Below are 26,080 nucleotides of genomic sequence, written 5' to 3'. Positions count from 1 at the left end.
CAATTGAAAATGCACACATACTAAAAAAATAAATAAAACAATGCAATTATCACTGACTGAAGATCTGTAATGCACTGAAATCTCTAAGGTAAAATATTTCCCTTTTATAATAATTTTCGGCACACAGACCTTCTGTCAGAATGTTTTTTTATTGTTTTCCTGGCTCTGCAGGACAGGGCAGTGAGCCCCCAGGCCTGACCTTCTCCAGAGACAGTGAAAGCAGCAGTGAGACTAAAGTGCGCTCAGGGACAAAAGAAACACCAACCCCTGTGGAGCTGATTAATGCCAAAGTCCAAATCTTTGCCACAGCTCAGCGGGGTTAATATTAGGCCCAGACGGCGCGGCTTAGGCTGCTCTCCTGTCTGCTCAGTCTTCTTTTAGTCCTATTCTATGCCTGATAAAGTTCTACTCAAGCCACCTAGACCTATGCGACCTAAAGGCAATGGTTCTCTTCTCTGTTGCTGTTGACAGTGGCAGCACGTCTGCTGTAATCAACAGGATGTATGGTCCAGAGGGTTTCCAGGATCTCCGCATTGATGGACACGCTCCGAATAGCGCCGCCCGCTAAGGTGTAATGGCCTACTGGTGGTCCGCTAATCTCAGCCAGGCAGCCACGCGCTGTCCTCTCCTCCAGCAGCCACAGGATATGAGATGCTGATCAGATTTCTATAATCAATTTAGCAAAGCAGGAGGTATAAATCCTTTCCATTCACTCCGTTCACCGTCTGCCTGTGTCTGTCCCTCTCTCTCTCCCTCCCATTGCCTCGGCCCCCCTGCTTATAAATAGATGAATAATTCAGCAGCCAATGTGGTGAAAGGTGGAGTAAACAAGTCTATTGCCTAATATCCCGAGAGGCTGCCAACGAGAGACGGGAGAGGGCATAGAGCTCGTACAGACCGAGGATGGAGCAACACCAGAGGAGGGTGTATGTATATCTGTGCAGAGCGACCACTCCACCCAGTCTTTCCTCATGACCTACACTTATTTGCACTTGGATGACACAAAGGTTGAAGCAAAATGGCACACAGCTGGCTTCCCAGTGCTTCTCTTTGCATTTCCTCTCCCGAGCCACATACTGGTAGCCATTAATAATGAAATCATCGGGTGAAACACAACACCTGTGAGATAGGGTTGGAGAGAGTTCAGGGTCTGTGTGTGGGCCGAAACAGGAAAATGAAGATAAAATAATACTGAATGTGACTTTGTGTCCACCTGCCCGATGTCAGGGAGGATAGCTCTGTTCTGGTCTGGGGAGCAAAGTAAGTTGGTTTTACTAAGACCACACCAGGTAGACAGAGCTGGCCATGAATCTATGCATGAATCAGCAGCACATGTGGCAGTGGAGTATTCTGGCCTCACAGCAAGAAGGTCCGAGTGGTTCCAGAATTAAGAGCAATATTTCTCTCCCTTGATTCTCCGCTGCCCCTCATCAATTCAAACCCAGCCCAGGCTAATCCTACAACTGCATCGTCCTAACCATGAACATAGATCAAGATTTGGAGATTGGTCACTGAGAATGGCATTGTGTCCTGCATTAGTATTGAAGAATGGGTCAAATGCAATAGACAACTTGGGGACTATAGAGTGTACCTTATTAAATTAATAAATTGTATATAAGTAATGTTGGTGGAGTAAAATGTTGACATTTTGCAGGGATCAAACCACAGATGCTTTGCTTATGGGTAGAGTTGGACACAGAGGCATATTTAAAATACATTTACCTCTTCATATGAGTAACTGAGTAACTAGAATATGGTAAGAATGGGCAATATGTAGGGTTCAAGTGTCAATATTGGCCCATATCGGATCATTTTTGTTATAGTCAGATGGTAGAAAAAGCTTCAGTTGTAGTCATCTGGACTCAGTTTGAAAAAATAGACGTTTCGACTCTCATCCAAGAGTCATTGTCAATAACAGAATTTAGGTCGAGAACTCCGATATTAATACTGTTCTGTGGTAAGACCCGCCCATTGGGAGGAGCCTTCCTGAAGTAGAAAGAGTTGTTTGTTTCAACAGAAACTCCCCTTTGTATCTACCGAGCTAGCCTATTCAGAATCTTAATGGGCTATTAGAAACCTCTTTGTCTTTGTGAGACCCTGGCTCGACCACCCTGAGTACCTGATTAGCATCTGAATGTCCTTTACCTTTCCAGGGGTTCAGAATCCCATTATAAATAACAGGAAGATGAAACCTAAGCCCTCCATTTCTGTTTAAAGAAGGTCTTTCTTTTTTAACAAAAATAGCTTCCTTGACTCCTCTTTCAAACCATCTTTTCTCCCTGCTTAAAACCTTCACCTCACCGTCTTCAAACAAGTGATTAGAGGCTTCAAGATGGAGATGCACGGCGCTCTGAGGTCCTGAACTAGTATTTCTTCTGTGCTGATAAAGCCTCTTGTGTAGAGGCTGTTTCGTCTCACACCGTTCTTTACAGCTTTCTTCACTGCATTGGATCGAATAAACTACATTGCTCTGTTTTTGAGTCGGCAACTTGTCCTTTGGGTGAACCAGTTTTTGTCTTAAAGTGTTTCCTGGTTTAAAATAAACAGGGACTTCGTGTTGTCTAAAAATTCTCTGCAATTTTTCCGACAGGCCAGACACATAAGGGATAGAGACACCCTTCCTTCTCTGTTCAGTTTCCCTTTTGTCCTGCTTCTTGGTTCTCTTCACTCTGTTGAGAGCCCAAGCGGGGTAACCACAGGCTGAGAGGGCATTTCGGACATGTTTTTCCTCTTTCTTCTTGCCCTCTGAGCTGGTGGGCACACCTTGAGCTCTGTGTTGTAAGGTTCTGATCACACCCAGCTTGTGCTGTAGTGGGTGGTTGGAGCCAAAGAGCAGATACTGGTCCGTGTGTGTAGGTTTCCTATATACTTCTATTTGGAGTTTCCCGTCCTCTCCTCTGATCGTGGAACAATCAAGAAAGGCCAAGCGATTCTCCTTAGCGTCTTCTCTTGTAAACCTAATATGTGGGTCCACAGCATTGATGTGATCAGAGAAGGTTTCCAGCTCTTGTTTCTTGATTGTTACAAAAGTATCATCGACATAGCGGAGCCACAGTTTTGGGGCTATGCCTGAGAATGAGGACAGTGCCTTCTTCTCAAAGTGCTCCATGTACAGGTTGGCCACTATGGGAGAGACGGGCGAGCCCATGGCACAGCCATGAATCTGTCTGTAAAATTGTCCCCGGAATTGAAAGTAAGTGGTGTTCAGACAGATGTCCAACAGTTTGCATATGTGTTCAGGTGTCAGTTTGGTCCTTTCCTGTAGGGTGGTGTCTTCCTGCAGTCTGATCCTCACTGCTGTTACTGCATCAGAGGTCGGGATGCAGGTGAACAGGGACACAACATCATATGAAACCATGAGGTCATCTGGGTCCAGTTGGAGATGTTTCACTTTATCCACAAAGTTGTGCGTGTTTTCCACATGATGTTCCGAATTCCCCACAAGCGGAGCCAATATAGTTGTTAAATGCTTGGCCACATTGTAGGTGATGGAATCTGTGCTGCACACTATGGGTCTGAGTGGAACCTCCTTTTTGTGTATTTTTGGAAGGCCATAAATGCAAGGCATGGCTTCACCAGGATACAGTCTGTAATACAGAGGCCGGTCTATCACTTCAAACTGAGTCCAGATGACTACAACTGAAGCTTTTTCTACTATGGAACACGCCTGGACGAATGAGGGATTACACCGACATATAGTCAGATGATATTTTTTGGCAGTGTCATTCCCAGTTTGCCCTCAGTGCATCAGATTACTTTCGAACAAGCTAAAAATAAACGAGTAACAATTGAAATAAAAAGCTGTCAGGCTAAAACAATTGGCTGTATATTGTGTTCATAATCATGCAACACATGATTTATATACCAGATGAATTTTGGTATAATTGTCAAATATTTTTTTGTGAACTTTACGTCAAGGTTTTTTTTGTCCAAATATAGGTATCGCCACTGTATTAGTCATCGGCCAAAGAGGCAAGCCAATGTCTGATATCAGTTTAAATAAATCCATATTGGACCATCCCTACAGTATGGTACCAATGCATTGTATTGATATTATATACAGATACATAATAGTGGCAGTGAAGATTGAGCTGCTGAACTAATAAAGGAATTCTACTGATTCCAAGAGGTTTAAAATACAGAATTAGCAAGTTTTTACCATTACAACCTGAATATTTCAATGTAGACATTCCAAAACCTTAATACATGTAATAAATGTGAGACATTACTTTTGACAACAGAGTCCAAATTCTCATTGTGATCTTATTGTGATAAATTATGCAAAGAACTTGGCCCAGTCTTGTAAAGTTGAGGAATTACATTAGTTGTACGTGTAAGTAGTAGTAGTAGAAGTAGAAGAAAATACAAAAGCTAGTTTTTGTAGAACCGGCATAGCAGCAATGTATCATCAATGCTTCTTTTGTCTGCAACAAAACTCATAACACAGTCTTGTTTACTAAATTATGGATTCGTACAAAAGCTGAGAAGATGCGACTTTGTGTCTGTAGTGCAAAGTCAGTCAGTTTTATTGTGACACCATCAGGTACACAGGGACTATGTATGAGGCAGCAGTCGGCACATACAAATGAGCAGCCTCCCTCTGCCCATAGTAAATCCAATACAGCGCGAATGCAGAGGACACAGCGGCGCGCTTACATAAGAGCCAAATGTAATCTCACGTCGGAGTTATATTCGCTGATTATGCAAGCAGAACTACTGATTGATGACTCACCCCAAATTCAATTATCATCCTAAACAGTTTTATCTGGGAAATCAGATTAGGAATTTTGTTGTATAAAACGTACCATGTAAATCAAAGAGACGAAGGGTTATTTCTGGGAGCGTCAATTTGTTTTCCAAAGCTGCGACATTTATGAGGTGTTTTTTTTTTCCCGATGAGGCAATTCAAAGTTTGTGGGTAAGTTTAGAACCTTGCGGAGATGTAGGGTTAGGAATAAATTTGCTAAATACCACAAAATCCTATCAAATGATTAGACATGTGAATGAAGTTGCAGATGTAGCGAGGGAAATGAGCAACTAGTTTCTCAAATCTGTGTTTGACTGAGTATTATTTGAGACTAATGTGTGGTTCTTTTAAATCTGAACAGCATAACTTTCTGGAGGTGTTCTTTATTACTTTGAGGGGCCCCTGTACAAGTTTACTGGGGCCCCATTTTGTTTCTTTTCTTATGTTTTACTCTGAAAAAGCTACAAAAAAAAAGCTACAACAAATATTTCACATTATCGTATATTGTTAAGTATAACATTATTATTTTTCTCACTAAAACAGTATTACAACAGTTATCCGATAAAATACCTTTAATAGAAACACAGTAATAAAGTATGAGTAGGCAATGAAAATATAAACGTTTGGGGGCCCCTAGAGGCTATGCAGAAAAGTGTGTCCACTATAAACATTACTTTTACCTATAAGGTTTTAAGTACATTTCTTGTTTTACTTTTACTTTTTATTTCGTTGTAATATTTTATTCTGCTACATTCTACAGTATATTAAATTAAATGTGAACCATTTTAATGTTTATGCCCTTGTTTTGAGCCGAGGTAATCCTCGTTTAGCCCTAGTTTAGCGCTGGTTTAGACCTGGTTTGTATCCAAATTTTGACCTTCTTTAGTCATGGTGCAATCCATTTTGTGAGCCATTTCTAGGTTAATCCCTGCTTTCTGAATTGGTCCTGATTTGGGGCTAATTTTAGTTGGTGATTATGGCTCCTGAAATTCTTTCAAAGTACAGTGTATCCTGCAGTGGGGCTTCTGCAGTACATGGGTTGGCGCCAGTGATGGATGCTGCAGACCTCATACATGCTCTGATTCCCCCGTGTCCCCCCGTTATTGAATTTGAGAATAACATGGGAGCTGTACTCACGGGCATGGTTTGGCTGCCGTGGAGGGCACTGATTGCAGACTGAGCCTCGGTGTGTGTGGAGAACTTGACAAAGGCACAACCTGAAAAAGAGGACACACATCAGATGTATTCAATTTGTTGGTACATTCCTGATACTGTAATAATGGATAGTAAATTATAGTTGACACCCTAAAAATGAGTGCGCGGAGCGATATAGTGAGTGCTCAGCAGGCTGTCCCGGTCTGGGTATTAGGCGGGCAGACAAGCAGGGAGAGGCTGCGGGCTAAACATTGCACTGATGAAGCAGAAAAGCATGCTATTTAGCACCACATGCCTGTCTGTGCATATTAAAAGCTGGCTAAACTGGATAATCTTATAGCGTTTTCTAAAAGAGGATAACAGTTCCATATTGCCCCTGCAGCGACACGTTCCGATCAATAGACTGAAAATGAGAAAGTCCAAAAGCTCTGAACAAAGACACTGCTGACGTTCTTCTGTTCAGCTATATTCTGACTTTCATCTTTTGGTAAAAAAATAGACCTGGACTGAACCAGGAATATTCTAGTTTAGGGGTAAATGCTCTTTAGATTTATTCTTTTGCAAAATATTGATTGAATTTGTCAAAGAACACAATCATGTATTGAGTTATTCTTTCTTTCTAATTGTAAATTTTGTAAAAGTCATTTTCCATGTAACATTGATGCAACATGACTTTGAAAACATAAGGTTTATATCGGCCGTGCTGCCCTCAATTTATACTTTAACACAACCTAGGATCTGTTATTGGACTGAAAATGTAATATATCTCCAGAGGTAAATTGATTACTTTTAGTTATTAATTTAAAATAATCCATTCGCTATGGCCAAGAATACAGGTTGAATAGAATTAGAAAGTACTGTAATATGAAATGAAGTCACGTCTCAGAACGGTGTTAGAAGAAGCGCAGAGAACAAAGCACACAGAGCGCACATGTAAAAGATGAGTGAAAATCTGCCCCAGAATGATGTGAGAGGAAATCATGTTTGGAGCTGCACCTGGGTCCAGGCTCTGAGCCGCTGTGGCCGCTGGTAATAACACCCCATTTCACTTCTTTTCAACTTTCTTCTCTGTTCTTATTAAATATTTCATACTTTGTTCCCCTTATCATTTATCCTCCTTGACCCGGCCGTCCTGACATTCTTAGACCCTTAATGGGCTTATACCGCGGTGAACAGCGGCCAATCGAGAAGCCCATTCAGCTGTCAAACCACTGCCGCCCTGACCTCGATAAGGACTTTTATATCAACCAGAACCACCTACAAGGCACCATTTCCTTTCTATCGAACAGGCTCATTAGAAATTACACAACTACCTGACATAAGATCGTCACTTTTCACAATTCATTTTTAGTATCCAGGTAATCTATGACCACCTGTCTAAGTACATGAAGCAAATGGAGATTCACTGTGTATTTTGACAGCATTGACTTAATACTACTACCTACTGTTTAAACTATTGCTTATTTGTTAGAATCACTATAATGTGCATCATCTGCCATTGGATCAATTAGTCCATTACCAACTTATTTTTTCAATCATAAAAGTAGAAGTGGGAATACATGTCCTCATCACATGATTGGGTCGAGTCAGCATGTCCTCCCCGTGTTACCGTGGGTTCCCTCCGGCTTCTTCCCACCGTCCAAACAGATGCATGTATTAGGTCAACTGGCAACTGTAAAATGCCCCTAGTGAATTAATTTGAGTGTCTGTGTTCACCCTGCGATTAGCTGGCCCATGTGTACCCCGCCTAAGGCCCAAAGTCACTGGGATAGGCTCCAGTCACCTGCGACCAATAGGAACAAGCGGTAGAAAATGAATGAATGCATATTATCTTGTATATTGTCTCTAATGATAATAAGGTTAATAAAAAAGCTGATAAAAAATAAAATGAATTTGCAGTGTGATCAATGTGGGACAATAAATGTAAACTTAACTTAAATAAGGGTAAACAGTGATAAACCCAATAGTGTTTTTTATAGGGAGCAAATCTCTAAATCTCGCTAAATGGCAATCACTTCACTGTTAAAATGAGACAGGAATTTACATGGTGATACATGGTGCTAAGATATTGCCAATGAAACCGCCCTTCACTGCTCCCGTCCTCTTAGTTGGACACTTGAATTGTTTTGCCATCCATCGTTCCCTTTTCTCCTCCTCCCTCCAAAACCCCCAACTCACAACTTCAAACCCCCATAGATATAATTCCACAACGATTTCCATAAGCGCTGACCGGGGAATAGGCTTTATAGACATGAAAAACCCCTCGTCCCTCTGCTCTTTGCCGCATGTCAAAGGGAATTCTTGTCTTCAAAAGTTTGCCTGTCCTAAAAAGCCTAGGAGATATCATTGTCACAGTGCTCCAACCTACTGTATGGGTCACTGCAGTGTTTTTAGAATGAACTGAACGAATGCTGTTCAGTTGACGTGAGAGTGCTGTAATAAACACTTTAATAAACATTTTCAGTTTGATTTGTTTATGAACAAAAGCCAATACATTTTTACGAAACATTTAGAAATACATTGAATTACTAGTAAGAACTTGCGAGCACGGATCCACTTTTCTTTATTAAAAATGCCTTTTGCAATGTGCTGTGTCCAGAAGAAGAAAGTGGAGACAAAATGGTAAATTAATGGTGAGCCAGAATTTGACGACTCATCATTTTTATATCACGGACAATTTTCCAATAGCGCTTTTTATCCCTGGTGCGACGTTTTATGAGTAAAAATCTCAAACCAAGTCGCTGTCTGTGCAATCAATGATCTCTTTTAGGAAACTTTAAACAAAAGAGTTTAGTATCATCCTGTTAAATATGAACAGACTTTAAAGATAATGGATTTTGAGAGTCCTGAGTCAAGCACTTTGTATAAGTGTTCTAGACCATAATAAAGGTAGATTTTATTGCACAATGGTCAAGTTGTGCACGGATATGAGCACTTATTCATGGGTAAAGAACCAAAAAAAAGTCGACTGATTTCTCAACTTACTGTCAAAAATCAATAAACACAATAATTTAAGCAAAATAAAATAAATACATACAGACAAACTCTGCATTCGTCAGAAGAGTATTTTTAGCACTTCAATAAAACATCTGCAAAGTCAGAGCAAGGATTTCTCAACTTCGCACCCTCATTAAAAAACCATACACATCCATCAAAGAATATCTGATACAACCGACTAATTTATATATACCTGGAAGATTGACACATACAACATTTGACTAATTATATGAGAATGCTGCCTGACCCACATCTGACGCATATGTCACATGTATTTTCGAACCGTGGGGGGAAAAGCTGTCAGTCCTGCCGCCCTGACCTAAATGAAGTTGACAAGTGTGCGACGGGTTCTACCTTTGCTGTTTCCGTCAGGACCTCTTAGGACCGTGCACTCCTCGATCACTCCGTAGGGTTCGAAGAGGCGGTAGACGTCTTCCTCTGTCTGCTGTTTGTTTAGCATCCCCACAAACAACTTCCTGTCTTCTGAAAAACACAAAGGAAAACAACAAGAGGTGAACTTACAACTCCGAGCTAAAGGGAAGTAAACAGAAGACATTTGAAGAGCTGAACGCGGAGTGACTGTATACATAATAAGAGCTGTTTTAGCAAGAGTGGCATTGGGTTTTCTTCTGCGGTTGGTTTTGTGTTTATAGGCAATCAGAAAATAAATGTGAGCAGGTTCTTGAAACGACGTACTATGCTTATGATTGCTTTTGACAGATTGACTGAATGAGATGTTGCATTTTGTGTCGTGAAAGTCATACAAATTGTCGCGGGTTGAGAGGGCATTAACGGCTTATCAGCAATTTTTGTCACCAAATATTAAGCTTTATTAAATATTTTTTCATGGAATCTTCTCTATCTATGGCATGTAGGAGAATTGATAGAACACAAAGGAATTCACACAGGGGTAAGTGTTCAAATGAATAAAAAGCTTACGCTACAAAACAAAAACGGCTTCGCTATCGTTGTCAAAAAAAAGTAGAAAGAAGTAAATTCACATTATATATTAATCTCAGTATAACTCTTTGTCCATATTTTAAAACTGCGTTGGCTGAAATAAATCTCTTACAGAAGAAATATTATGCCTTTGTCAGCTTTAGTTACAGTCAAATCAAAAATGTCCAAAGTATAGAATAATGATCCATGGGTGTCATGGATCATTATTTGATATTTTGGACATTTTGAATTGCTGCACAAATCTAAAATGACTTCATAAAAGAAACAAGTGCGCTGACTTCCAGTTTTAAAAACTACGGCGCTGAATTCCGCAAAGTGGCCGCTAACAGCTCTGCCTATGGACATCTGCAGATAACGGCAGCGGCGGTGGATTATTATTTTCATTATTACCAAAATGGCTACGCAACGCTGCTGAATCCTATGTGCATCACCATTTAAGGAGGAACAAAAATTGGAGAACAAAGTAAGTACAGAGCAGTGGGTGTGTGTGTGGGGGTGTCGGGGAAACAACAAAAAGCAAAGGCGTCTTTAATGCCAGAGAATAAAGACACTCAAACATGCATGAGTCACTCTACGTACAACATGATGAGGGTAAATGAGAAGGAAAAACTTATAACTTCAAAGTCAATTTTGTGTTCTTTTCGCTCACTACATTCGTGCACAACACCATTATGGCAAGTGCCGACCCATGACTAACCAAGACTTCTTAACTTATTCATTAAAGCGTTAAGTATGTAACAAATACCGTTAGGTGAAGCTGCAAGTGATTGTTTAACTATGATTAATGGGCGACTATGGTTCATCACAGCTGTGGACTAAAAGCACTTAAAAATACCCCAGTTGATTAAAAAGCGGACTGTCCCGTAGCACAAGAGCGCGGCATTAGACCCATCAGGAGCGGTCCTGCGGTTGCTGGGGGTAAGTGAGTGGTCAGCAGCTCGAGGAGAGGGCAATGGGAGAACTAATGAAGAGGTTTCAAATCTTGACACACACATTCACACTGAACCCGGCCCAAGACAATGAGCACGTCTTTGGCTGTTTAAAGCACCAGGGGCCCACACTCTCTCTGCCTCCTACACACCACACCGCCTTTCTCTCTCTCCTCATCCCTCTTTTCAGATTTTTGTCTTTTCTTGCGCTGATTCTACATTTTTCACTCTCATTCTTCCTCACGACCTCCCTTCCTCTCTTTATCTCTTTCTTACTCTACTAATTGCTGCTGATCCAGTGTATTTTTGTGTAGCCGGAGAAATATTTCAGCGGGCTCTTTACTGAACAATAGTTTGTCTCTCTTGTGAGCGCGACCAAGGTTGGGAGACATGCCATGAATAACGCTGACTTTTCAATAGATAGCCTGTATACTACGGAGTCCTGTTAAATGCTTGGGGATCTGATCTTTACCTTGACCTGACAGACTGTGTTTACTGATGTGCTCAAGCCCTGTATGATTAATGCTACAGTTCAGAGCGTCTCTCCCGGCAGCGCACGCACTAAAGCCTTGCCTTTTGTTCGAGCGTTTCTCAAACTCTGACCCGTGAAAGCCGCAGCGGTGAGACTCGAAGAGGGGCAGGAACCACACGGAGGTTGAGAGGGGCATAATTTGCTGCCAGGAGGTGTATAGGGCTGTCAGGGGGTCCCATGACGAGGGCCGAGTGCGCGGTGATCTGTCGCACTATGACCCGGACACAGGCTAATGCCCACATCCATACAAAGAAGCAAAGACAAAGAGCTGCTGGATTTACTACTCTTTTTAAAAAAAAAATATTTCATTTATATAATGCAGTTATTAAATGAGAGAACTGAAACCAAATGTATCCTTAAACTTTGATTCACCTGCCACCTTAACAAGATTTAATAAGTTCAACGCAACAATAATAATAACAGCATTTTTCACATCACTTAAATTGGCTCTTTTTGAAGAAAAAAAACATTTGTGAGTTCTGTGGCATTTGGAAATGGTATACCAAAGCACACCCTGCTGTGCCATGTTTATTTGTAACATCTTGCTGGATCTGGCTGAATAACTTTGGTTGAATAGTTCAGGGTAGCAGAGAATACTATGTGGCTGTAGCCGTTTTTTGGTTCAGAGTGACCCACATTTTCAAAGTCATTTTTGGTAACCTTTTGTAACAGTGTTCTGAAACTGTCTACCAAGACTATCAATTGTACTTGAATAGTTTGAATTTGTCTCCACAAAATGGAACCAGAACAGAAAGAGTACAGTGCCCAGTGTGGATTTTGCGCTCTGCAACCACCATTGATGCACCTTTAAAATAATCACCCGTGTCAGAGCGTTGTCTAGGGAGGGGAGTCCCTGGCGCTGGCTCCTTATTGCAAGTGGCAGGATCAGAGGCTATGTATCAAAATGGAAGTGATGCAATGTGACATGTGTCAGGGTGGATTGGAGAGCATTTATCTGCAAAAAAAGGAAAGCCCTGAACTGGAAAATGAAAGGCCAAGATGGTCCTTCCTTTATGCTGGAGGGAGAATATAAATTCCAAGCTCGGATGCAGGGGAGATGAGTCGGAGAAGAGGCGGCGGGGTGAAGGGGGAGGGGTCGCCGCACAAATATTCTTGAATTGTGCCAGAGCATATCTCCCGTATACACTGGGAGAGTGCACTAACCCCTGTGCTCCTGCTGCCCTTACTTTAGCTATAACTCTGCCCCCTACTCAAGCTGATGATGAGAGTCTGACAAGTTTTGAATTAATGCATGACCTTTATCAATTTCATATGAGCTTTACGCTTGCGATCATACCAGGAACAGCTCTCATGTGGCATGTCTTAAAATACGACATCGCATCCATCGTCCAGGCCAGTCATGTCAAGCTGAATAGAATAATATTTATTGGACTGCAAGTATAACCTGTTCATTGGCCACTATATATCACCGCCTTTGTGGTACAGAAGCGTCAATGTGGTAGAAAGAAGAAAAAAAACATCCATAGGTTCTGCTGGATTTGATCAGGAAAAGCAGACTAATCTTGCACACCTATAAGCCCCGCCGCACAGTGCACTGAGAGAGATGCAGCGTTATATAAATGTGATATTTACAGCGACGGAGATGGAGAGCGTGTTCGGCAACGTGAGTGTGCTCTGAAAACAAGCTAACAATGCATGAAAACAGATCATCGAGAAGATCGGTTCCACTGTCTAGGATTGGGCTGTGGCAGCGCTCAACAAAAATGCTCCCTGAAAGAATGTAGAGTCGTATTTATTGTGTGCAGAGACATTTGTAATTTACCTGATGCAATATGGAGCACAGGCTTTACAGGTGGTTAATACTATCGTGCGCATCGTGAAAGGTGGAGATGTTTGAATGAGAGAATTACTTTGACGTTTTGGCCACAATAAAGTGACCTGGTTTCGAGGCTTTGACAAGAAATCGGAATTAACCTTTCACTCGAACTCAAACTAAACTTGTGTAAATTCTAAGTTGTCTTTTTTAAATGCCGAAAGCAATTTAGAGATCTCAGTTTTCTGGGCAATAATTGAACTTTTTTGAATACATTTTTTGAGTGTGAAATTGGGACGAGAGAGAAGGGAGGACATGCAGTACATTGTCAGAGGGATTCAAACTCACAACACTGACCCATGGACATGCACATGGAGCCTGGCATATGTGCAGCTGCCTTAACCACTCGACCACCGGGCAGCACAATAATTGAACATTTTAAAGCAACTTAGACAAGGACTACAACTCAAAAGTGTATCAACTCCTTTGCGACAAAACTATGTGTATAAGTAGCATTGTTCCTTGTCCATTTTTGCCATTTTAGTGCAAATTAGGTTAATTTGTAGCTTTGTGGTAACCAGGCCGTGCTCGCTTCAACCGCTCATTTGGACTATGGCTGTGGGTGGAGTTTAGGGCTTTAGTCGTGCCTTTTTGAATAGATAACAACATGCATATAATTATTCTCCTGATAAATTGCCTTGGTGGCACTGTAGGGGTACAGGGCTGTGATAATGCAAATGACACGTCCGTTATAAGGTTAATGTGAAGGTACACTTCATTGTCCCCATAGGGAAATTAGTCCTCTGCATCCGACCCATCCTTCAATGCCGCTGGGACAACCCGTCAGGAGCGGTGGGCACCACAGTGCAGCGCTGGGACTATCTCTAGATCTTAAGCTGGGCTCGGCCACCGATTGTGGGTTTGTGTTGATGGAATAAACCGGAGAAAAGTCACTCGGACGCAGTTAAACATGTCAATTCCACACAGAAAATCAAACCCGGAACCTAGAAGGACATTAAAGCTTTATCATCATACTACAAACACACACACAGAGTGAACACACGCCCTCAAACATAGAGTAAGATCAGATAGCTTTACAAAACATGTTCAACCTTTATAGACATCTGTGGGTCTTGAACCACTGTTACAGCTGCTTGTCCTCTTTACGTTAGCCAAAGTATGTACTCAGGGATGTCCTAATAAAGTGTTTTAAAGGAGTGCGTAAATGTCAAAACGCCCATTGAGATATATAACAGGAGCATCAAGCATGCAGGATGATTTACATGAAACATGCCAAGAATAAGACTTTATTGTTTGACATCATCTTCCCTGAAAGTCACCCAGGGATTTCTGCCCAGCTGAAACAAACTGTATTGATATGACTGACGGAAAAGTGGTTGCTAGAGATGGAAGTGACTGTTCGGTGGGTTTAAGAACTTTTAAGGTAGTTTAAATTTAACAGCAAGAGAACGTCAGATTTCCTTCTCTGCTCAGCGCAATTAGAATTTGTTTCACTCTCCACCTCAGCTCCCGCCAATTTAATCTCATTACAATTAGGCCTCTGCTAATTGCTACACTTCTGCTACATAAGCTGTTGAATTGTGAACTGTGGTTGCTGGCACAGTCGTCATGGCTGAATTACAAGTTTCAATTGTGTTTAGTCATCAATTTTTCAATTTATTTTCTGATGAAGAGACATCTTTGCACGCACATATTCCGATTCTGAATTAATTTGTAAAGGAGAAATTTTGATTAAAAATGTTGAAGTCTATTCCAGCAACTATGCGCCGCATGTGGGGAACATTGTGACAACCATTCACAAATGTATTTGCAATTTAGTCACACAATTTAAAAGCGCCCCATGTCTTGAAGGGCATAAACTTCAATGAACGCGTGATATAGTCGTCTTCAATCTTCAGGTAATTTGTTTGACACTATACACCTCCATATCTCGGGATTGAATTAGATTATTCACCAACTTCTCCGTCCGTGGCTGCTGTGTCGCCAGTATCAATGTTTTTTCTGTATTTTGGACGTTCTGGTGGCGCAGGAAGTGACATATGACAGGAGACATCTATGTTGAGAGCCGCAATCACTAACCACTATGCCAGTGTCGAACCATAGATTTCAAAATGATAAGTAAGTAAGTACCGTTGCCATAGTGTCGATTAAGAATTTAAGAGTGAATATTATATCTTATATATAAAGTCCTCAAAGGAAGGAAGGAAGCTGCTACCTATGAATACTTGCATTTTGACCTATACGTTTGTTTTCTATACAAGTAAGGTATTGTGATTGACACCTCTTTTGCAGCCCTGACCTGACCTGGATTTTTGAGTTGAGCTACAGTAGCACATGCCGACTCAGCACTATTTGGGTGTCATCGCTGTCTGTTGAAGAGCACCTTTGATGTGAATGCTGATCTCCCATCTGTGCCTCTCGGAGCACTCACCTGCAGTTTGGGGGGAGCACATTAAAATATAAGTCACACTCGAGCCTCTGAGACTTCATAATTCTGACAGGGCAAAACGTGATTAACAGGAAGTAATTTTTTCTAGAGCAAGCCAGAAAAACGGCAGCTTTTATGTGACCTTTTCGTCGTGTTTCTCTTTTTTCTACAGAACTATCAGTCTCCATCCTTTGCATCCTTTCCTCACACCAACTCATTTCATGCCCCTTTACACTACTTCATGATCCAACCCTGCGACCCATATATGTATTTACTAGTCCTCTTCATAACATGATCAAACTATTTCAGTCAATCTTCAACTGACGTTATCATTTTCTAATCTTTAACATGACGTTTCCCTCATAATATTTGATGCAGCTTGTGTGCATATGAAAGGTCATAACACTCATTTCACTCAAACTTTTCTTGAATTTCATTGTATTTAAGATTTTAAGATAAAAACATATTTTTTTTAACTGTTTTGGTGAAGTTTATATTTGTACTTCATGGTAGGAAATGAGCAGCAGATGCGACATTGGTATCGGTAATTCCACAACTGTTACCTGTTACCTGAAATTTCCCCATGTGGGACAATAAAGGAATATCTTATCTTATCTTATCTTATCTTACCTAGCAACCATACAGTAAACAAAGGCCAAAATCCATACATACCTGATAACATGATTGTTTAAACTGTCACTGTGTGTAAATTGTTGTGGCATTTTAGATGGAATGTCAATTATTGATGACATCACAGACAGAGAGAGTCAGTTTTACTTCCTGTAACTTTTATTATTCAGTTTTTATTCACAAACTGCAACTTCACTTATGTAAATATATGGTAAACATGTACCACAAGTACCATCTCACAAATCAAAGCAAAACTTACAAAAACATGAGAACTTATCATGTGCACTTTAAGTAAATTGGATTGTGTGAATTGAGCCGTTCTTCCTCCTCTCTGCTTGGAGCTCGCTATAAACCTTTGAAATGCTCCGGACTTTTTGCATCAAATGTTGCAGAAGACAATCCAGAGGAAATATTACAACGAGATATAGGAAAGGGCTTTCCTCTTCCATCTCCAGAGTTCACCTGGTTACTCTCTTCAAATGGCCGTGAAGGATCTACTGACTTTACACTATTCATTCTTGTGTTTTAACTCTTCAAAGTGCTTGAATTGCCTATTTCTTGTAAATAAAGTTGTAACATTATCATGTATCATCATCTCTTGTCTCTTACAGCTCTACATTTTGTGGCTACCTAAATCTTACAACAACCATCTCTTCTCCTTTGCTAAATACATCGGCTGTGTGGAGAGGGGAGTAAATGAGACAAGTTTATTACCTGTACAAGAATGTGTAGACTATGCCCATTATAAACCATAAACACTAATATTTACTGTAAAATGTCATTACCTAAAAGTACAGGAGTCTATTTAGCAGCTGTGAATGGATTGTGATAAGTGTGCAACCCGCTGGCGTGACAATAGTTTTAATGTACACAAACTGCATGGAGACACACCAGTGCTGTCCTCAAACTCACCCCCCATCACGTTCCATTTACTCCCAGATACTAAACAGATGCTTGTTTGGAATAAATGCATTGGAAATTAAAGCCCCGGATAATGAAATGGTGATGCTGTCGTGCCTGCCTGCTTATACGCGCTGAATATTACCGGGTCCATTTCAGCTCCTTCTAATCAATACGAGCTTTTACTGTATGAGCTATCGAGTCGGTGCATGCAAGTGAATTAAATCAGTAATATTTTATGTCTCTGCCTCAAACAATGCAATCGTAATTCTCTCGCTGGCTTTAGCACGCTCCAAATCTCTGTGCGTTAAAGCTGCTTTTGTTACATAATGTTTATTTGCATTGGCCGGGCCCTTTGAAGGATCTCTTGTCCATGCAGCTTTCACACAAAAACCTGAATTGGCAGTTCAATTCAGTGCAGGAGACTAAGACGTACTGGAGGCCATATGATTAGGCTATACACTGTAGAGTATTCTGACAGTGGAATGAGACTCATTGAATATCAAAAGGTGAGATAAAACATTAGGGGAAGCAAAAAGCAGAAGGACAGCAGGGGGTGTATTCTTGTAGGACAATATTACTGCTGCAAAAAGACAATCTATCTTTGTCAAGTTATAGGCAAACTTTAGGACATTTGTAAATGTTAATCCGACAGGGTCCTTGATAACTGTAAAGTAAACCTAAAAAGTCTTTAGTAGAATATATAACTGCAGTACTACTCCCAGTATTTTGTATATTTGCTACTTACTTTTCCAGCTTGTTTGCACCCAGGTTGTCACTGTCAATAATTCCCCCTTTGTCTGAAAGATCATATAGATGTGATGGATTTTAAACCAAATATTTTTCCTTCTTTGGAACTGGTGTGTTTCACGTTGGGCATTTGAATTCAATTGGTATATAGTGGATTGAAAGCAAGCGGAAAATAACAACACAGCCAACTTTAATAAACTGAGAGGTGCTTTCTGGCTCGCCAAAAAGCACAAAGTGCTTCAATTAATTATATTTTCTACTCTAAATTAAATCCAGGAATAAGTATTTTACATTTTCATGGCTAATACAAGTACTCTTGATAATCCACCTCATTTGCTCACCTTCTATTATAATAGAAGTATATTTTGTTCTGTCAAAATGCCATTGTGTGATGCATTGGGAACATTCTGTGTAAGTGCCCAAGAAAGTATCCCAAAAGGAGCCAAGTTCTCCTTCGAAACTCCCCCCAAACAGCAGCAGAGAGGTAGCATAAAGAGAGAGATTCTCACAAAGGAAGGCAGTGCTATAGAAAAACACTTGTCAGGAGGATAGGAAGGTTGCTATGACAACTACTTATACAGCGGCTGTCAGTCATGTCTGAGTGGAGTCCGGATAGGAGGAGAGGAGAAAGGGAAGGAGGGGTCTGCGGAAGGGTCATTTCTCCATCTGTTGGTGATGCCGCAGTGTAAATTTGACTGTCAGCCCCGGAGATAAGGACAAATTATGAACAATATCAGCCGGGCAATAAAAGCCAACAATAATGAATGGATAAATATATTAAAACCAAATGAGATAGCATCCAGGCAGAAACAGGGGCCCTGAGAAGCCATACAGGTTTTCTCATTTGGAAGTGAAGATAAGAGTGAGGCTGCAAGGAGGGGCTCAGGAGAAAGATCCAGCGTATTACAGCTAACTGCTCCGGCACACTTCCTTATCCGAAGAAAAGGAATCAAATTCACTTTGTAGCCAGAATAGCAAACATCCTTCCCTTCACCAGCCCATTATACGTTTCCAATGAGCGGGACGCCACACAATAACAGTGTCAGCATGTGTTCAAGCATAAAAAACACAGACAGAATGGAATGAAATTAATTAACCCTAAGAGATCACAGTGCTTAGCCAGTGGAATTTAATCCAATATATTACATACATAGGGCTCTGTTTGTGCTAATGAGATGGTGAGAATGGATGTGTGCATTGGGCCTGTTGTTGTTATTGTTGTTGTTGTTGTTGCTGCTGCTGTGTATACTGTCATTTACATTGAGTGATCACCAGAGCTAAAAGGTGCATGGAATAAATTGCAAATATTCAAGGTGATTTGGTTATTATAGTTTTTTAGTACATCTGTTTTACTGTAAACTTTTATTGTATAAGCATTTAATCAATTTATGTTTTTCTCTTTGTTTTCTGACAAGAAACCTGTCCATATATCTGCTGTTACTCTCTCCATTGATTATGGCATGAAATATATCTATCTTGCATTTATTCACTTACAGGGGTTTTTATTGCTCAAAAAACACATCTTATAATCATGCATTCTTCAGGCTAATGTATGTGATTTGTATGCTCACAGCTTATGTATGTGTTGTAATGCAGCTGTACATGTGTTGACCGCTGGGGGCAGTAGTGAACGCAGCGCCACAGTGGACGTTTAAGTTGCTGTTTTTTTTTTCAATCTGAGCGCTCTCTACTGGTTATAAATGAAGCTATGGTAACCACGCGTTGAATGCACAGAGTTTTTTAAGATGAGCCTTCTCTGACCTGTCCTTTGGCCTAATTGCATCACCTGCTTGTTTCATCAACATTCCAGGAAAAGCAATGACATCTCCATGAAGAAAAGCAGGCTTTCCATTATGATTGGGCTGAGGACAGTGAACACATTATCTTGATTTGTACAATTAGTACCGGTACAATTTTACACAAACGCAAACAATTTCAGCATAGGACTGGAAGATTTATTTAAATCGAGTCAAAATGACAAATTGAATGGTTCCAATAAGCAAAATGCAAAGACTAATTATCTCAGTAACATAATTTCCTTTCTAAAAATATTATTTTTAATCATGTCTAAAACCTGTTAAACATGCACATCACATCAAAACAAACATTCTAACATCATGGATCCATGTCTGAAATGCATGGGATTCTTATATTAGTTTAACAATTTAAAGTCTTTGAACACAATCCTCCTATTAAAATATCAAACGTAAATCTTATCGCAATCATGTTTGTCAGAAAATCCCAATTAGATATGTTCCCAAAATTGTTCAGCCTTTTACTTTTATTATTTTACTATGATGCAAAGTTGCGAAAACAACTCTGACCCCCTGCAATGGGAATAACGCTCCTGTGGGTTGTCAAAACTTGTCCAAATTAACTCTAAATAATGAGCCCTTTATGCGACACCTTATCACCTCCCAAACAACAGCCATCACACAAATATGGCTTGATTGAATACTGTGTTTACCATTTCCAAAGCAAATTAGCACTCCTGTCTTTTGAAGCCTGCATGCTAACCCGCCGTGGACGCCGTGGTCCTACCATGCACTGGCCCCTAATGAGCAAGCTTATTAGTGCCGTTTTCCCAACCACAAAACACTGCATTGTGAATGTTGCTTGCGAACACAAAGAAAACAAAAGTGCAAGTTCTCAACCAAAAATGTCATCTATAGCTCCCTGTAGTGCAATTTCCCCCCAACAAAGTAAAGAAAGACTTATGAATGAAAACATGCAGAAATTCATATTTATTATACATACCGTACGGAGATTAGCATAATGGTCTGCCCATGCATTACTCCACTGTAGATTTACACATTCAGGGATATACTTTGAGGTTGGTTCCATTATTTAAGCGTTGTCTGCTCATTGGAGGCCTGTCTGCTCCTTATAAAAGCCATCAGTAAAAGTGCCACAGTGCTATTCATACGGCCTTAATGGTAATGCGGCAGAAACAGTGCATTCTTCACTAAGCACTCCTCTGGGAAAGATTAGGTCTCTCTGCCTTAACATACAGTGCACATAACGCAGAAGTGAGCTGACACATGGTTACTCATAGGTCCAGGGTAAAGACCACAGCGCGCACACACACACACACACACACACACACACACACGCACGCACACACACACACACACACACACACTCACGCACACTCTTATGTGATCTTGAAGATATATAAAACTAAATTGACATCGATGTCGGAGGTGATGAGCTATTATATCAGAGGCATGAATTGTTGGAATCCATGGGGTACTGTAACTGTTGAATCTAAAACACAAGTGTATTCTACACAATTAAGCATCCAAAACTGTGAAAAATGTAATTATATATAGGCTATAGGGGCGTGGATGGTGAGACAAAAGGTCTGTTGTCCCAGGACCCCCAGAATTGGAACCTCATCCTGTTAATTTATATGAGAAGGAAGCCCAATTTAATAATAATGGAGCATCTTTGACCAGATGTGGCAAACGGGGTCAGCTGCTTCATGAGTGGCTGGGTAAAATTGTGGTTGTCTTTGACCTTTTGTTTTGTTGGTTTTGATTTGGTTTTGTTGTTCTTTTACTAAAATATAATATAATTAATTCATACAGTATATTTCCATCAATTAAAACTAGATCATTTTACCTAAAATGTGTTGTTATATTCAAACATATAGCTTCATAAGACTCAGTAATGACGGGATTATTACAATTTCACAACACAATTAGGGTGCCAGAGATCAAACTAGAATGTAAATCAAGTTGACGTTACATTTCTATTAAAATCCCTCAAGCTGAGGCAGTGCCATCTACAGTAAAAGGGTCTATAAGGAGCAGTGATGATGAATTCTGTGTGTGGCGCTGGAGGAGAGTGTGACGGATATTGTGTGTGACACCTCAAAGACTGCACGCCTGCGCTTGTATGTACAGATAAACACACAGAGTGCACAGGCAGCTCACAGGACCTCCAGTGTGACACTCACTATTCTCCATGTGCATCGCTGTGATCTAATGCATCCCGTGCTCTGCCCTACTGCTGCTGCTGGGAAGGTTAAGGGGCAAATCAAAACGTTAATTATACAATTGCAGGATCATGTTACCAATGGAACCAAAATGTCACCAAAGATTTCCTAAACTGTATATTTTGACACGAAAATATTGATCAAATTCCAGCTCCTTGTCTTAGTAAATGCCTTTCTAATCAGTAGACTACTATTGTTATGGTTGTTTCATGCCATTATTTGCTTCACCCCAAAGTTTGAGATAAGAAGCTAGAGCCGAGTTTCAAAAGACCCCCGCTGCCTGACCGCCACCGCCCTGCTCTGCTACGATAGGCTCTGCATCATCTCTGTAGAGCCTATTTTTGTGTCAGGTTTTGATTTCCATCACCACCAGTGTCTAGGCTCTAAGAAAAGATCATACCCTGCTCTGCACCTCCTGCACATTTGCTGAGGTTTAAGCACCAAACCTATTATCTATACATCATTATTCTTGCTTAACATTCACTATCTTCAATTGTGTATCGTCTTAATTTGAGTCTCTCCAGGTTGACGTATTACTATTGGCTGCACAGTGGCTGAGTGGCCAGCACTCGTGCATCACAGCAGGATGGTTCTGTTTCTGGGCCGACTGCATGATTCTCCCAGTGTCTCGATGGGTTTCCTCCAGTTTCCCCAATCCATGCATGCATTGCATCCCAATGTGCACAATATGTAAAATCCTCCAGCTACAGTAGTCCGCTCAAGACATGTTGCCCCAGATGCAAGGCTGGGTCAAATGGTTGAGGACAAATGTTTACTGCATTTTGTTATTTCTGGTTAAATAAAAGTTGAATGGGGAAAAACATATAATTAGCAAACTGTACAAAGCTCATTTTGCTAGAGTTGTCGTCTATGCATTTTGTTTAATAACAAGTATCTGCTTCCTTGGCACAAACAATAAAGTTCTATCTCTTTATGATTACATTTATATAGCATCCCGAAGTCTGGATTGTTCTTTTATTCATTACATAGCACTTGCTTTGGTCTTCTTCTTCTTCCCTAAATCTGTCACAAGGACACAACTTCTGTCCTCCACTTCATCTATGTCTCTTTGCAATGTGAAAACTGAATGGAAAGGAATAGAAGTGAAATTGGTTAAAATATTTTATATCCACTGCATACGTCTCAGCAAATTTACACTCGATATGATAACAAATGTGAAATATTACTCACAGCCTCGTGTTGACTTCAGTGCATTACGGCTGCAGCCATAAATCCTCAAACTGCTGCGCAAAGTGTATAGGTAGCTACTGTATATAAACATTTACAATATGGCATGCCTATTTATTTTGTCTGCCTTCATAATGCCATCTGAAGGGCATTTTGGCATCTTTTATGATATAGTTTTTTTTCCATTCGCTACGATACCATTAACTGCTGTTCTTTCTTTGTATGTCTTACAGTAAAATGGGCCTTTTTACCTTTGGCAGTATTTAACACAGCACTAGCCTGTTTCTTAATTATTTTCTCATCGCTCCACTGACACTGATTCATGAGGGTAATGTTGGACACACCCCCACGGCCAGCCCACTCAACCAACCCCCACCTTTCTCCTCCTCCCTCTATTCCTCCCCCATCGTCCTCCTCCTCCCCCTCCTCACACATACAGCTCCTCTCTTCTCGTACAGTACAGATGCCCCAGGCTCATTCTGCTTCTTCATGTCATGGCACTGACAATGTTCCCTTTCCCTTTTGTCTGTCCCACTGAATATTGTAGAATCACAATTCATGGAAAGTTGTGATGTTAGAGAAAATATCAAATTAAAACTAAAGTAATGGCAAAAATATAAACATAATCTTATGCACATTAAACATACATTTAGAAGGTTTTAGTACTCTCACAACATCAAAAAATATGGATTTCTTCAACAAGAAGTAATTGTGCAACAAAACATTTTCATTTGTCTTATGTCTAAAGTCATATGAATACATTTATTAACTGGTTATAGCAATAACCAGCTAAGCAATAAATAACTGTTTTTTTTTTTTTTTTTTTGCTTTTTCCAAAGTTGCTACCAAAATTATTTTTATTGACTTGGAACACAGAAAAGAAATGCTGCCTTTAATAACACTTTACAAAAGTACCAAACTTTTTGGTAATGGTAATTAGGGTTGTATTTGATGTCCCCCTTTGGCTCTTCCGCACCACAAACTCTGTTTCTTTTGATACCACCTTGTGATTATCTTGAATGCAAATGAGTTACCTCCATGCTAACTCATTAGGTTTCATGGTTGCTTCAAGTAATTACCTTTTTCCTCCAGATGAAGGGACAAAATTGACTACAGCAAGAAACAACAAACTTCATTATACACAGAGCCAAATTGAGGCTTGTGTACTAACCTGCTCCGCTCCACCCAGAACTCCCCAAACGCTAAAGTATTCTCACCTCGCCACAATTGAGTTGTGAAAGCTACAGAAACAAAAGCATGACATTCAAACAGAGAGCTAGCATAAAAAAGCAAGATGATGTCAAAGGGATTTAGTTTTCAGAGTGAATGTAGAGGTGCAAAAAGGCAAGGCAAGTTTATTTGTAGAGCACATTTCATACACAAGGCAATTCAAAGTGCTTCACACAGCAGGAAAAATGCATTAAAATCACAAAGAAATTACAGAAACAGAAATACAATAAAATTAACTAAATTAAAAATTATCAATCCAACTGACTGTCTAAACTAATAAAATCACAAACAAAAGAGAAGAGTGCAAAGAAAAAATCCTTTCAGGCATATGCGCAGCTAAACCAAACTGTTTTTAGCTTAGATTTGAACTTTGTCAGAGTAGAAGCCTGTCTCACATCTTCAGGAAGACTGTTCCAGATTTTAGCAGCATAAAACTGAAATGCAGATTCCCCATGTTTTGTCCTGACTCTGGCACCAGCAGGATGCCGGTCCCTGAGGTCCAAGCAAGATGTTATGACTTACTGTAATGCGAAATAGGCTTTAGGAAAAATGGCCAGAGATGGATAGATTTTACGACTAATTTCTTATTATATATAAAGATTTTTTTCTCTCACACCTGTGATTAGTCATATGCCGGCCACGCTTTCAGATTATGACAGCACTTTTCACAGGTCAATTAAATTTCAGTCATTAACTGGCTGCAGAATGTAAAATTCAAAATGTGAGACGTGTGCTCTTCAAGGATGAGGCCAATAACGTGAAGAAAAGAGAGAAGTTGAGCACATACCAAAACTGTGTGAGCAGTAGTGGAGCAAGTGTCTTCAGCAGGTCTTAGATGTAAGATGGTGTCCACAATACAATATTTAGATTTTAAAATCCACAAAAATAATAACAGAATGTATTTATCTTGGAGCCAAAATAATTATTTGCATGATTTGGTAAACATATGGCCATATTTTATGTCAATTTCTAGCCAACAGTTTGTTCAAAAAGACAAATCTGATGCACTGAGGACAAACTGGGAATGAGACAAGGGCAATCACAGACGCACCACCAGAGAATATCGGCGCTAAATATCGGTCCACCAATACCAATATCGGTGAAAATCTGTCGACATGTGTGCAGAAGGTGCAGAAGGAGCTGAGGAGGAAGATCAGGCAGGCTGAGGCCGGCTACAAGAGGAGGATGGAGGAGCAGCTGCAGCAAAAGAACATTCAGGGAGTGTGGAGGAGCCTGAAAACCATCTCGGGCTTCAAAATCCCCCCTGCCCAGACAGAGGGGGATCTACAGTGGGTGAATGATTTAAATGCTCACTTCTTGAGGTTTGATCGGTCACCCGCCCCTCCCCCTGCACAGCTGCATGCTCCCTCTTCCACAGCTGGACAATGCCCTGCATCTGTTCCTCTTCGCTTATCTGCCCCGGACCATCAGCTCCCCACTTCGCCTGGACTCACCCATCCCCCCAGCACACGGTCCCCCTGCCAACCACTGACTGTCACAGCAGCACAGGTGAGGAGTGAGCTGAAGAGGATTAAAGTGAGGAAGGCAGCAGGACCTGATGGCATCAGCCCCAGGCTCCTTAAGTCCTGCGCAGATGAACTGTGTGGAGTTATGGAGCATGTCTTCAACATGAGCCTGAAGCTGAGGGTGGTACCACAGGTTTGGAAGACCTCCTGTCTGGTACCTGTGCCTAAGACACCGCGCCCCAAAGACCTCAACAGCTTCAGGCCAGTGGCTCTCACGTCCCACCTGATGAAGACACTGGAGCGGCTAGTCCTGGACCACCTCCGCTCCACCGTGAGCTCAGCCATGGACCCGCTGCAGTTTGGATATCGGTCT

General features: G+C 40.8%; 1 protein-coding gene across 9 annotated transcripts in view; it reads right to left on the bottom strand.

Moving 5' to 3' along the window:
* The window catches only part of celf5a (cugbp, Elav-like family member 5a), a 208,017-nt gene that overhangs the window by 41,325 nt on the left and 140,612 nt on the right, over window positions 1-26,080 (bottom strand). For all 9 annotated transcript variants that reach the window (XM_072438136.1, XM_072438139.1, XM_072438138.1 and 6 more), the window contains exons 4-5: window positions 9,254-9,382; window positions 5,885-5,964 (exon numbers count right to left, since the gene is read on the bottom strand). In XM_072438136.1, coding sequence (XP_072294237.1) covers window positions 5,885-5,964; window positions 9,254-9,382 — 209 coding nt within the window. The remainder of the gene's footprint in view (window positions 1-5,884; window positions 5,965-9,253; window positions 9,383-26,080) is intronic.

Source organism: Eucyclogobius newberryi, unplaced genomic scaffold (genome assembly GCF_026437365.1).
Source record: "Eucyclogobius newberryi isolate DKJ021-1_F unplaced genomic scaffold, fEucNew1.0.hap1 SCAF_9, whole genome shotgun sequence".
Lineage (NCBI taxonomy): Eukaryota > Metazoa > Chordata > Actinopteri > Gobiiformes > Gobiidae > Eucyclogobius > Eucyclogobius newberryi.
Note: the sequence above shows the minus strand (reverse complement) of the source record. Positions and strands in the feature narration are given on the sequence as shown.